General features: G+C 37.7%; 1 protein-coding gene and 1 long non-coding RNA gene across 2 annotated transcripts; both read left to right on the plus strand.

Moving 5' to 3' along the window:
• The first annotated feature begins 522 nt into the window (after positions 1–522).
• On the plus strand, positions 523–2,466 carry LOC128127440 (uncharacterized). The gene is made up of 3 exons (XM_052765912.1): positions 523–1,486; positions 1,611–1,831; positions 2,074–2,466. The coding sequence occupies exons 1-3, from the start codon at positions 1,213–1,215 to the stop codon at positions 2,464–2,466; spliced, it is 888 nt and encodes a 295-aa protein (XP_052621872.1). The 5' UTR covers positions 523–1,212.
• Positions 2,467–3,477: 1,011 nt separating this feature from the next.
• On the plus strand, positions 3,478–4,802 carry LOC128127033 (uncharacterized). The gene is made up of 4 exons (XR_008225062.1): positions 3,478–3,608; positions 4,204–4,271; positions 4,560–4,641; positions 4,732–4,802. It is a non-coding gene; the product is annotated as an uncharacterized LOC128127033 (long non-coding RNA).
• Positions 4,803–15,708: the final 10,906 nt, after the last annotated feature.

Below are 15,708 nucleotides of genomic sequence, written 5' to 3' on the forward strand. Positions count from 1 at the left end.
CTGAATTAAGGTCTATATATATATATATATATATATATATATATATATATATATATATATATATATATATATATATATATATATATATATATATATATATATATATATAAGCATTTTCTCATGGGTAATATTTTACTTGTAGTGTGTGATCCCTCACCTGTCTTTAGGTGGGGAAGTGTTTTGGGCTGGTCAACATCACAAATCTTGTCTTGGCTATGTTGCAAGATACAACATAGACAGCATGGTAATTTTACTCTCACTTACATATGTTTGTCTTTTTGATATAAATAAATATAAAATGAAAACTAATTCCTTAATCTGTTGCAGGTGGCCTCTGGACAAATAGCTAGCACTGAACTGTTGCACTTAGCTATGTTCAGAAAGTGTTTGAAAAGGTAACAAACTCAAAATTTTCAATAATTAGTATATGTTATGAGATTTAATTCAAAGTTATCAATAATTAATTGTGATTTTTGTCTCGCTTTGCATAGGTTTCTCTAGCAACTGATATGATGTACAATTAAGCTCTTTCAATCTGTTGGGACATACAACACCCATCCATGCTTGACCCCTTCTACTTGTGGGCCTATTTCTTGATTACTGGTTAACAGAAAAGAGAGTCGACATGTTTAAATATGATCTTTCCTATATGGTAAGTAAGAGTATATTTATACAACTATAAACGAGTGATTGTTAACATAATCATGGTTTTATCTGTGTAGTGTTTTAAAGTCTCAAATCTTTGAGTTTCTAACAGCTATCAAATAAACAATTATTTGCTATTCTACATTGACTCTAAACAGAAGGGTAAACAAAAACAACAATACCCAAATCCCATATGAAACATGAGCCCTTAATGGAGGATAAAAGTAAGAATGTAAATACTATACAAAAAGCACATATAGATTAAAAAAGATACTAGGAACTATACTAATCCACTACCCTGATTTTAAGCCTAAACAGAAGGGTAAAATGGTCATATATTCACGTTTACAGATTTCATTCGCTTAAAAGTGAAACAGATGATGTGTATACAGCACTTGATGAAAAAAACATGCCATTAGTGATATACAACAAACACTTGTTATTATTACATTTAGTGTTTAGGTACAACCTCAACAAAGTTGCACAATACAAGCAACTTACACTTGAGGAAGCAGAAGAAAAGATAAAAAAAACAGAAGGAAAACTGTAGATGGGTATGAAAGATGGATGATGAAAGCTGCAAACAATGGTGCAGCTGCTTTTGGTGAAGTTGAAAGGCCTGATGACAAGGAAGGTGGTGGTGGTGGAGGTGGTGGCAGAGGGCGTAAAAACAATAATGCAGATGATGATGAAGGGAATGTGTCATATAGAGGAGAAGAAGATGAGGATGAAGAGTTTGCAAGGAAAAATAGACTTGGACTTAATAAAAGAGGGAGTGATGATGATGAGGAATGCCCTAGAGGTGGTGATCTTGATTTTGATGATGATGATATTGAGAAAGGTGTTGTTTTGTTATTTGGATAATGGAACGGAATGACACATTCCATTTACTACTTGAATTTGAATTTTCCATGAGAAATGAAAATAGGTTGTTTGTTTATTTGTAATTATATGTGAGATTTCAGGTGATGAGTGGGAGCATGAGGAGATTTTCACAGATGATGATGAAGCAGTTGGTAATGATCCTGAAGAGCGTGAAGACTTATTAGCCCCTGAAATCCCTGCTCCTCCTGAAATCAAACAGGTTCACTTTAAAAAAATAGATAAAATTAAAATATTGTTTTTTAAAACATTAAATAATATATATAATATCCAAGATGAAGGCGATGAGGTTACAAAGGCCGCTGTGATGGACTCGTTCAATTTCCATTTCTACCCCTTGTGGCTACTTCAACACTTGACCAAATAAAGGTTTCAAGAGGCCCATAAATCGATCGGTTTCTTCTTCAATCTGATATTGAAAACACCAAAGACGTGTTATGCATATATTCACGTGTAAGACACACACACACACGTACATGTACATTTTCCTCTGTTTTAAAAATGATTCATTCTATTAAAAGCTGTAAATTTTTTTTCTATATTTAGGCACAGAAGTTGATAAGCCTTTGTGGGTGGGAGCCAAGGTGGCTTCCAAATATTCAAGATTGCGAAGAACATTCTGCTCAATCAGCTAAAAATGGTGTTTCTTTTAATCCTAGTAAACATCATAACCCTAATAAGAAAACAATATCCAAAGATTCTTCAAAGAAGGAAACTAGATCCCCCTTATTGGATTGCAGTTTATATGGGGCCACAGTAAGAATCTTGGATTTCATTCATGTAAATCGTCCTTCCCGTTTTTCCCCCAACAACATCGATGTCCCTGAAGCAAGTAAAAATATTGTAATCACACATGGAATAAGTGCAGCAACTGGAATTAATGGATGGGTTGAAGCTGAACAACAAACAGAAGACATTGATGAAGCTGCAACTACATGAATGGATTTAAATCTTACAATGGGAATTGGATTGTCTCAAAAAAGACCTATATCTGACTTATACCAAGACCCAAATCTCGGTCAGGCTGCAGGCAGTGAGGTCGGGGGTCGGGCAGCTTCGTATGAATTCTGGGGCCCAAACAAAAGAAATGTATATGAAGGTGGGAGTACAGTGGATAGGCCACAGGGGATTATCCCCCATACAAATTACATTGAAGGTGTTGTCATTAACCAATATGCTGATGAAGTCAACGATAGTAAACGGGCATGTGGGTCCGGGTCTTACAAATGGGACTACTCATCTGGTGCGGGTCCCAGTCGGGTTTCATATTTTGATATTGACATAAATGCCCTACCTCATTCCACTAAAGATTCAGCAAAAGCTTCATCTGTTATAGCAATGGACACTTTTATGTCACAGTGATGATGATAATGATTCAATGGAGAGTGTTGAAAATCATCCTGGATATGTAGGAGGAGATGCGGTTAATTACCCTTCAGTGTCTAGTGTTAAAAGCCCGGATAACCAGGGGAAAAATAGGACAAATGATGAAGAGGTTTTGAATCTTATGGGTCATGGAAAAGACGGTTTTACCCTTGCGATTAGTGGAGGAGGGAGTGTGGGAATGGGTGTAAGTCATGAAGCTGAGATTCAGGGGTCGGATGGGTTGATTCATAGAAGTGGAAGTGATGTTGGGAATTTCTCTGTAGCAGGGGTCGAGGTGGGGGTGGGATCCACCTCCACCTCAAGTGGTGGTGGTTGTGGGTGACAGTTGACTTTGGGTGCTTTGGATGGGTTTCAATAAACCCAATCAAACCCTTGAATCTAAATCAGGTAACATGTACAAATGGTTTGGTTTAATCGTTATTTTATTTATTTATTTATTGTGAACAGGGCTTGGCCACTTGAAGTCATACTCACACCTCTATGCTTCTTCTCTTGTGGTTTATGAACAAACAATGGGCATTAGCATGTGGAGATATTTTACGAAACTATAAAACTCTCATGCTTCCTTTGGGGTTTTGGTTCTCTTAATGATTGTACTAGAATGTTTGTGTGATTGATATGCAGGTGTTACTCTTGGGGCAAGTTTATATGGAGAAAAATGTGCATCAAGTTCAGCTGATGGGATCGAGAATCAGGTGGATGGTAGTTTATACTTTATTATTATTATTATTATTATTATTATTATTATTATTATTATTATTATTATTATTATTTGGAATAAGGGGAATGAAATGAAAAGATCCCCTGTGATGAGTTTAGTGGGTTGATGAATTTGCTCCTCTGAATGAGAGTGATTTCTTGTTCCTAAAAACTTATGATACTTTTTTGCGGACAAAAATGCCCCTGTGTGCCTAATATTAGAGCCAAGCTGTTAGTCCTTCAAATCACGAGTACATGAATTCCATCTAGCTATATATATATATATATATATATATATATATATATATATATATATATATATATATATATCCTGATAGGATTAGCCTTTGTTTGTTTCAATTGGTGGGTCAAACAATACAAGAAATGTTTACAATCACAAAGGATGTCAAAGAAGGTAGGACCAGAAATTCATACATGATGGAATTAACTTTCCCTCACATAAGTTTGGCTATACAAAGGTCTATCATTTAGTAATAGAGGCACAAGTAACAGAATATGGAATTAAGAATCATATTGCGGAAGCAAGTGAAGCATTGTCTGAAAGTTGTATGTATTATCTGATTTTTACAGGACATGGTGTTGTGTCAAGGCATGAAGCATTGGAACGTGCAAGGAGACACAATGTTGATTTAGTTGAGGTATAAATTATAATAAGTCATAACTGTTATAACAATATATATATATATATATATATATATATATATATATATATATATATATATATATAAAAGTGAATCTAGAACTATTCCATCATTGTGGAACTTTCAACACTGATCAGGTTTCTCACCTGACCTTTTTATAAAATTTTCAAGTTATTTTGTTTTCAAATCAACGTATTGAATTTGACAAATAAAATGTGATATTTCTATATTGTTGGTTTTCAACCTTAACAGTGATTCAGATTTGCAAATGGCTAATGCTTACAGGACCATGAGGAATGTCATGGAAAAACTGGAAAGAGACTTGATGTTATCAACCACATGGTTCTGTGGGGAAAGCTGCAAGGAGGTAAGAAGTCAGCTCCCAAATATACCTTGTGTCATACAGGTTTGCTATTTTTTAGTTTTTTAAATATTTTTTTCTGTTTTTTCATGGCAGGAATTCATTGTTATGTGCAAATTTGTTGTGGGCTTAAGCCGGCAATTTATCAGATCGGTCATACCTTCTGAACGTAAGATCTATTCCTATTTCCTTTCATATTTCAAAAATAAAGAAAAATAACATTACAACCTTAATTGGTTACCTTCTATCTTATAAACTGTTAAATGTTGTTGTGTACGATGGAATGCATGCATTGCTCTAGTCTGCGGAAATGCTTTTATTTGGTAAGTGATACCTAAACCTTGAGAAATGTCAATTTTATCCTTGAAAACCTTAAAGGAAATAGTACATTTCAATAATTGACTACTTTTGAGAGGTGGCTTCTCTCCCTCATTTACCGTACATTTCATTTGATGCCTACTACTGCACTTATAATATAAGGGTAAAAAAAGGTTTATAAATCTCTTGTAGAGTTGTATTTTATGAGGAAAGATTCAAGAATGAAGAAAAGTAAGTAATCTTATGATATTGTGATTGTCCCTTTTTCTGGATCAGGTTTAATTTGGATTTCAAGCTCACCAGCATCTCCAAGTAATGAGGGATCCGTTACACTTAAGAATATCAGCTTATCAAGAGCATCACTTGCATTACTAAAAGAAGGTTTTTTGTTAGAACTTTTGTTTTTAAAAACAATAAAAGATGGAAATCAAGCATGAAACATGTAGACTGTAGAGATGTTTTTACATGTAAATTTATATATTGTAAGAAATAGAATTGTAAGACATTAAATTTTATGAAATGGATTATATTTTTTGTATATGATATTTTATTTTATATTGTGAGGCATTAAATGAAAATTTAATTTGAAAATTAGTAAATCTATAAAAAATAATTTTTTTTTAACATTTAAAATTATGATACGCAAACATGCGTGTCATCTTCATTTATGACATGGCCTTTCTTGACAGAGGCTTTCTTGATACGTATTGTGTGTCATTAACACACGCGTCGTAAGGTTATGACACGCGAATGCATATCGTCTTCCTTTATGACAGGGCCTTCCTTGATACGCATTGCGTGTCGTAACCGCGCGTCGTAAATGCGCGTCATAAATGCGCGTCGTAAATGCGCGTCGTCTCTCTTTATGACAGGGCCTTCCTTGACACGCATTTGCGCGTCGTCTGAGCGTTTTACGACGCGCAATGAGCGTCGTAAAAGGCCCTTTTTCTAGTAGTGGCTTATATTTGTGGATTAAATCTTTTCAGGTACTTCCAATAATGTAACATCCAAAAAAACACAACCAAATTTTTTTTTATATTGTTATAAAACCCATATCCAATCAGAGTAAAAATCGAAAATCATGTATCATGTAACATCCCAAAAACACGGGACAAAAATTTCATTTTTCAATCAATATTTAGTAAAATCATTTGCAAATAAACATAGTCTGATCAAACCATTTCATAAACATTTACTAAGTCTAAAAACCAAAACAGGTGATCCATTAAAATGTCAGAGTATAAATCCCAGAACAATCCCATGAATGCGGAAACAATGTGTGTGTATGAAGTGTCGCTACCGTGCCAGCTCCTTCCCCTTCAACGAAGAGGTACCTAAAACCAAAACTGAAAACCGTAAGCACGAAGCTTAGTGAGTTTCCCCCACTGTACCACATACCATTTAACCACATAACATACATATATGGTCAGGCATATCTGGGTGCCTGACCTACCCCTTCGGTCCACTCGACCAGGTACTGACTAGCATATTTGGGTGTTGGCCTCCCCTTCAGTCCTCTCGACCGGATACTGACTAGCATATCTGGGTGCTGGCCTCCCCTTCAATCCTCTCGACCGAATACTGGGGACTATTTCACCCCCTACTACTACCGCATAACACATATCACATAATCTACCTAGCATGGTTGGGCATGACCGCCCCTTCGGCCCTATTGACTGGTAATTTGGGGACTATCCCCCCTACTATTACTAGCACATAGCATCAAATCGTACTAGCACATAACATAGCACAGGTAGTAGCAAACCTAGATGAATATCACAGAGACAATCATCTAACATACAACTTCTACTGGCGGGCCGACATTGTGGCCGTAGACCCACCGCTACTGGAAGGTAACTCAACTCGTAGTTGTTGCTGATCTGCGCGGGAACTCTCCAACTGCTGCTATTGCTCCGGAAATCCTCCGGCTATAAATCCCACAAAACACACTATCAGAGTCTAATATCTACTCTTTGGGTAAAATGACCGTTTTACCCCTGATCAAGTCAAGTCAAAGTCAAAGTCAACTTTCAGTTGACTCGACTCGCCGAGTTGGGCCTCCAACTCGTCGAGTCCCTAATCAATCAATTGCCCTTACTCTTGTCCCTACTCGTCAAGTTTGGCATTGACTCGACGAGTTCAGCTCTATAAACATATCCAATGATTCTTCATCCGACTCGTCGAGTTGTATGAACGACTCGTCGATTTTATCTTCATCAGATGAACACTCAGGTTTGGACTCACCGAGTTGTATGAATAACTCGTCGAGTCTGCTCTTGAGGTAACAAGGTTGCCTTGGACTCGCCGAGTCATGGCATTGACTCGCCGAGTCCCTCCATTACTGAGTATGGCTTCCGATTCACTGAGTCCACCAATAACCCACTGATCCCCACTTGGTATAACTCAAAAGGGGAAAAAATCGAGGACTCGCAACTCGACTTGACGAGTATGAAGAACGAACCGCCGACTCGTATGCATGCAATCACTATTAACTCGATTCTGCTTGAATCAAGTTCATTCCATTCATAGATCTAGGTTCTTAGGGCTTAATTAACACGTAAAGTTTCCAACTTTACGTGTATATATGCATCGATGAAGGTTAGAAGGCTTAAAATGCACTAAAAGAGTAGATCTAGGGCTTTTCATGCAATATGGCTCCATAAAGATATTAGATCTGAGCTCCTGGAGCTCAATCATGCCTATATCTGAAGTCCCTTAACATAATAAGCTTATTACTCAAAGATCAAGACTAGAAGAGGCCTCAAAATGACTCTCTTAAGCTCTTAATGATATAATAATGAAGGAACAGAAAGGGTTTCGAGTTATACCTTACTAAACTCTGAAATGGATTCAAAGCCCTTGCTCTTCTCCTTCTTCATTGGTCCTAACTTCCTCCTCTTCTACAAAACTTCAAGGAATTCACACAAAAGCACTTAAATTACCAAGGGAAGGGTTAGGGTTTCATGAGGGACGTTTTGGTGGTGAATAGGGGCCGACATGAGGCACAATAGGATGCTTAAATAGGGTGCAAACTCTTGAAATTAGGGTTTCATTCAGACAGCGGGGACTCGTCGAGTCCAGAATATGGACTCGTCGAGTCACCAACTTAAACGTGCTCAAAAACCCGGCTCTACTCGGCGAGTCGGACCTACAACTCGCTGAATCCAAGGCAAAAATACAAAATACTTAGATGAAATTACATACCAAGAACCAGGTGCTACAAATCTCCCCCACTTATTTTAGACTTCGTCCTCGAAGTCTGCTGCTCGATCCTGAAACAACTCGGGGTAGTGCTCCATCATCTCTCCCACCGGCTCCCACGTCCACTCCGATTCCTTCTGGTGCTGACATTGCACCTTTACAAGTTCCACCCTCTTGTTCCTAAGGTCCTTCGTCTTCCTATCAAGGATTTCCACATGCCACTCGATGTAATCCAGGCTGTCATCGACCTGAATATCCTCCAAAGGAACCACTGCCGAGTCGTCCACCAAACACTTTCTTAACTGAGAGACGTGGAAGGTGCTGTGGAACTGGCTGAGTTTGGCCGGCAGATCCAACCTATACGACACCTTGCCCACCCGGGCTATAACCCTGAATGGCCCGATGTACCTTGGGCCCAACTTGCCTTGTTTTCTGAAACGGATGACACCTTTCCATGGCGACACCTTCAGAAGAACCATATCTCCGACTTGGAATTCCATGTCTGAACGGCGCTTGTCAGCATAACTTTTCTGCTGACTCTGTGCAGTCTAAAGCCTGCTCCGAACTTGCTAAATCTTCTCGATCGTCTTGAGCACCACTTCGGTGCTCCCCATGACCCTGTGGCCAACCTCACCCCAACATATTGGGGTCCTGCACCTCCTCCCGTATAACATCTTGAAGGGAGGACGGTCAATACTCGCGTGGTAGCTATTGTTGTATGAGAACTCAGCTAAAGGAAGATAGGTATCCCAACTACCACCAAAGTCTAGCACATACGCCCGTAACATATCCTCCAGAGTCTGGATGGTCCACTCATTCTGACCATCCGTCTGCGGGTGGAAGGCGGTGCTAAAATGCAGACGAGTTCCCAACTCGTCATGAAATTTCTTCCAAAACTTGGAAGTGAAACGGACATCTCTGTCTGATATCACTGACACCGACACCCCATGCCGCGCCACTATCTCCCTGATATAGATATCGACCAACTTTTCGGTCGAGATACTCTCCTGGATTGGAATAAAAATGGGCGCTCTTGGTCAATCGATCCACGATGACCCAAATCGAATCAACTCCTTGCACGGTCCAGGGAAGCTTTGTGATAAAATCCATCGTAATACATTCCCATTTCCACAACGGGATATCCAACGGCTGCATCTTGCCGTGCGGTCTCTGATGCTCGGCCTTGACCTTCCTACAGGTCAAGCACCGCTCTACATACCAAGCCACGTCCCGCTTTATGCAGGGCCACCAATAGTCTAGATGAAGATCCCTATACATCTACGTCGCCCCTGGATGAATGGAGAACCAGGATTTGTGTGCCTCCTCCATCAATATCTGGCGTACGCCCCCGTGATACAGTACCCACACCCTACGGTGTAGTGCTAATAATCCTTGGCTATCGTAATCGAAGGAGGAAACCTTACCCACTATACGCTCACTCTTCCGATGTTCCTCCTTCATGGCCTCCTGCTAGGCCTCCCGAATCTGCTCCAAAAGCGGATTCACCACTGTCATCCGCATGTAGATACCTCTGATCGGCGCCGCCTTGCGACTAAGCGTATCGGCCACGACATTGGCCTTCCCCGGATGGTAAAGGATCTCGCAATCATAACCCTTTACCACATCAAGCCACCGACGCTTTCTCATATTCAGATTTGGCTGGTCCATGAGATACCTCAAACTCTTGTGGTCCGTGTAAATCGTACAACGAACCCCATAGAGGTAATGACGCCAAATCTTGAGGGCGAAAACTGATGGGTTTTGGTCATAAGACATCCTATGTGCTCATACAAACCCTAATGCTTGGATCTAGGTTTCTCTATTGTACATGCTTTGAATCCAATACTATAAACCCTAATTCTAGCATATGGAAATCAATATTAACATATAATTAGGTTTAAGATATTACCTTGATTGTTATGTAGCAATAACAATCCCAATTCCTCCTTTGAATTGACTTTGGAAGGCTTAGAGTCATAAGTGTCACTCCTCTAATGGTTCACAAACCCCATAAGCAAGAGGATGAAGAGGAGAGAGGATGGAGGCTGCCCAAAACGTGTGAAAACCCTAGAAGAGAAGTTCCCCACGTTTTTGAGCCTTAAGGGTTCTATATATAGTGAGGCTATTAGGGTTATCTAATAAGGAAACCCTAATTTGGTTGCTTAAGCCCTAAGCAACCCATAGACTCCTTTAATCAAGCCCATGGACGAAATTCTTATGGGTTTCCCCATAGAATTCGTCCACCTCTTGATTCAAGGCAATCCATGGCCCAAATTGCAATTATCCTATAATTACAATTCCAGTCCCTTAAGTTTAATTAAACTCTTTTAGTCACAAAACTAATTACCAATTAATTATTGACTATTATTAATTAAACAATATGATTTCTCCTTTAATATATTATTCCCATAATATATTAATAAATCATATTTAATCCTTTCTCTCCATAATTCATCCTATCAAGTTGCTTTGGTGAAGGCAACCCAAAAGGACCATGCACCATCGGGTCAAGTACATACCAAAATAGTTATGGACTTAGACACAAATCCAACAGTCTCCCACTTGGATAAGTCTAATAACTATTATGCGTATGACTTCAAATCCTGATCTACAATCGTAGCTTTCCAAAGCCGCTGTCAACTCTGATCCTATCAGATACGCGTGTCCTTAGATAAGGGATCATATATTCCTCCATTCTAGATATCATATGAGATATGATTTCAAATCATTCTCTTTGTACTACTTCTCGATTTCTGATTTATGACGACAGACTAATTGAACAAATCAAATTAGCCCTATCCCAGCCGAGCATTTACGTTTGTCATCACTAAACCATCGAGGGGCCCAAAAGATATCGCTTTTATCCTACTTTGAATAAAAGGAACGGATAAACTTTGATACAATGCTCGCTTGCACTCACGCACCGAATCACACACAACAATATGTTTTATAACACCAAGTTACTAGTGCGTTTACATATTATCAATGTGCAACCGATTTGCAAGATACAACTCACACATCTCGGTTTCAAGAATATAAGATGTTATCGTCTAACCAATCACTCGTGATACAATCCATGGAGTGATCCAAGTGAGCGTGGGTCTAATCCAATGCTCAAATCACATTCATAAGCACTCATGAACGTTGCAGCAAACAATTACTTATGTCTAATACTCTTTCAGACAATCCACACACCAAATCACGACACTCTTCATTCATATCTACTTCCAACATATGAACGACTGTGGCCCGTTTGAATAATTCGATTATTCTTAATAAACCCAATTATTCTGGAAGTCAAAACATGCAAATGTGAAACACAAGAATAATACTAATCCCATATGGCCTCAACCCTTTGAGCATAAATAAAACACCTTTTATTTATCACCATATTGATTACTCATTATTCGTCGTTTCGGGTAATCAACTTCTTACTTGAATTATTACACTTGTCCCATGCTCCTAGCATGCACACAATGTTTACCTACGGTTCTTACTTTGTGAAATAGATCAGATTGAACGCATTTCCAATCCTTCTCATTTCACAACTCCAAATCCGTTTTCCATAAGTTAAAGAATATCAAATTCTTGCTACTTATAGAATATGCTAGATTCTAACATTCTATGCAACTATCCTTTCGTAATGTCATTGCACCAAAGTCACAAAGACTATTGCCAATGATATTACAAAGTCCTCTATCGGAGATTGTTACAAGACAATTCCATAGACGTGATGTCTCTCACTCAAAGTACATTCTTTGAACATCCTTTTGCATAGAAGTTTCTAATCTAGTCATAGATTTCTCAATATTCAATTCCCAATATGGACACACTTCCATATGTTCCATATGACAACTCATTCTTAATAGAATCTTATCTATTCGTAATGATGTCGATATGGTCCATCCAATATGGAAACATTTCCATATTTTCCAATACTATACTTCCAACTACTCACAAGCGACCAATTCTTGTCGAACTTTGGATTCCTTTGATAGTTGTTTAATTATTTTAGTCAAAACCAATTCTAGTCCCTTTTCCCTCTAAATGCGCTCGACATTTGGAAAATTTTAGAATGGTCAAACATTAAAGCATTTGCAATCGATCCTATACTCGAAGCGTATGGGACACAACGCATAATGTTTTATTTGCTATGTTCTCAAAATTCGAATTGTGAAGAGGGATGCCGTAATCATAATCGAAATTTTAAGAACACACTTTGTACCTTTGACTAAATTTTATTCACATTTCTCAACCTAAACCTTTAGATTTGAAATGAAGCATAATATTCTCTCCCTTAATTATAGCAAAACGACTCTTCAACTATTGTGACTTTGAAAAGTATGACTCATGTTTTCTATAATTAATATTGCTAACCTTTCAATACTTGCCTTAATCATCATACAATCATAACATTTATGCTCCCACTATCATGATGATTATTATAAAACATAACACTTATGCTCCCACTAGCTTCGACATGTATTCATAAACATCTTCACTTCCAGAAAAACAATACTTATTGAATTTCTTAAGTTTATGTTTCTAATACTTAGTGCTTTGATAATCTTTTATCAAGGCTTCTTGAACTTATACACCTTTGCCTTCGATAGTTCATATGTGTGTGTAAACAATTGCCAAACCTCACAATTCAAATTATGGAAAGGGATGCCGTAACCATAATTGAATTCGAGAATGCAATTTTACAATCACTATCTTCTTAAAATCTCTCTTAGTGAAAGCATTTCCTCACAATCATTTTCATGAAGGTGGAAATCTTATGACACTTAGATTTGAGCGGTGTGTGTATTCCTATCCATGTGAATTTGTTAAAACTAAAGTTTACGACAAATTCAAACTCATATGGACCGAACTTTCTTAATCTTGATTTCTTGCCTTTATGGTAGCACAGCTGCCCACCATGTCTTCCAAGTAGTTAAGCAGCTCACCCTTTCCTATCAATGTACCTTTCATCGATTAAGGTGCTTTGCCTTTTATGCATTCAAAATGAGAACTCATAGAACTTACATGCATAATTAACTTAATTGGAACAACACAGAATCAAAATATTGTCAACACGATAGGTTGTAAACCTCAACTCGTGTGCTAGTGATGATCGTTAAGGTTTATTTGATTTGTTCTTGAAACCTTTCAAGACCATTAAAGCTCCCACTGACTCCTTGACATATAAGATACTTTTGTCAATAAACATTTCTTGACAAACAAATATTCAAGAGTTAGTGTAGCTTTTATCAAAAACACTTCATAAATTGGTCCTAGTCGGTCTTTGTCTTATTCAAGACATCACAACTTTCCACATTTGATGAATGTTGTAAAGCTTTAATACTTTTCACTCATTGTCACAATCTTAACTTTAAGACTTGTTATTGAAACGAAGTATGATTGACTTATTGATTTAACCATTTCTTCAATTCTTGATTCCTCTTCTTACAATTGTACTAAGACTCACTTAGAGGATCAATTGAGATATGGTTCTTAATCATTAAGACCTATCATAAAGCATAAAAGGTACTCTCCCTTCTTCTTAGAATGGAGAAACTTTTATCTCTCTGCCTTCTTGATTCTTCTTATTCGTTCTGCTATTGATTTAAACTTTTTCAATCAACTAAGAATTACACTTAATCTTATAAGTATAATCATATTTACTAAACCTTTAGTAAATCATGACGAATATCTTGTTAATATTATGGTGGACTTGATCAACACGCAACATTGTGTGCTCGAACTCTTAGCCCTTCACTTGACACTTTGTCAATGAATTTGTCTAATTTCCAAATATGAAATTTCTCATTCATCGTGCAACCAAGTTGCGTGATTCCAAATTTCTGTCCAATTGAAACTTTGGGCGATGAGAAACTCTCCCTATTTGGTAAATTCTCGACTTTCCATAAATAACATAATAAGAACCAAATCCATTATTGCTAATAATAGAAACATTTTAACATCAATTTTTCATACACGCCATTGTAAGGATAAATAAATAAAATTTAAAATCAAAAATTTATTTTATTGCGGAAAAAATTTTGTCCTTACAATGCAACTCATTGAAAAACTTATGCTAATACATCTTTCTTAGCAATCTAATTCTAACTCTAAGTAGTAGCTCAAGAATCTAATCTTCGAGAAATGCGATCGAAATCCCCTTTACGGTTAGATTTTGCTCACTTTTTCCCTTAAGCTCCCTTTCTTTTCTTCGATCCTACAAAACATCATTTGTAATCTTATTACATTATGTATTAAGAATCTAGAATAGAAGCTTAAAAGAGATAGTCAATGGATTTTACCTATATTAGAGCCATACGTTTTGACTCTCCCATCTCTTAGATCTCTTAGGTAAATAGGGCAGCTTCGTCTGCAATGCCCCTTCTCTTGGCAATAAAACAAATCGACTCTTTTGGAACAACACATGGAACTACTTCAGACATTGCCTTTCTCTTATGATCAAACTTTTCGATCATAGCATGTCTTTAGTTGCTATTGTTTATATCCATAGAGGTCTCGAAGGCAGATTCACCAATCAACTTTGCTTTTCTATTGCGCCAAATCATTGCAGATTCAGCAGCAATAAGCATATAGGTGGGATCTATAAGGGTCACGTCGTAGTTCATCATATAGTACTCTCTTACGAACTCACTATATGAGTTGGGAAGTGACTGAAGAACCCAATCAACAGCCATTTCCTCACAGACAACGGATCCCAACATTCTTAACTTATCAATGTGTGACTTCATCCCTAGGACGTGTGCACACACAGACTTTCCTTCTTTATGTTTACTTGCCAAAAGGGCTTGAGTGATCTTGAACTTTTCAAGCCTTTGAACTTGTGGGTTAGGGAGAATAATTGGAGGAGGAGGAGGAAGTGAAGCATGATCTCTTGTTCCTCGATTGAATCGTGGAATATCATCTTCATGTGGAATGCTTGTTCCACGGGATTTGAGAAGACCATAGTTGTCGAACTTTGACATCTACAAAACGGGAGAAAAATGAATTCAAGTTAGTTGATAGATTGAGTCCTTGGTAGATCACCCAAATGAAATTCCAAGGCTAGGACCCAACACAATACGCTACAACCTAGAAAAGGGATGCCGTAATCTAGTTGCAGAATATTTGAAGGTAAGTGAATGACGATTCACTAATTTCCACCATGAAAAACGAAAAAGAAATTTAAGTTTTAAATCTATGAAAACTCCTAGATCCTTTGAGATACATTGAACTTTCAATGGCATGTTTATATCTCGATATGCCCCTCTTGTTTGTGACTGGGATGCCGAGGATCACAAAGCGGGTGTGAATAACCATGCAAACTACATGGTGCCCTCACATGTTACAGTCACCTATTCGATGTGCCGGTAAACCACACACGCTCCACCGAACTATGACAAACATTGAGTCACCCTTTGCTACCTTTGCTTAGAACCATTTAGTGTGCCGGTTAACCACACACGCTCCACCAACGTCTTTGCAAGGGCACAAAGTGTAATTTCATGGAATTGCATCAATTCACTTTTGCCTAAGTAACTAAGATTGGGAATT

The sequence above is a fragment of the Lactuca sativa genome, chromosome 7 (assembly GCF_002870075.4).
Source record: "Lactuca sativa cultivar Salinas chromosome 7, Lsat_Salinas_v11, whole genome shotgun sequence".
NCBI classification, from domain to species: Eukaryota; Viridiplantae; Streptophyta; class Magnoliopsida; order Asterales; family Asteraceae; genus Lactuca; species Lactuca sativa.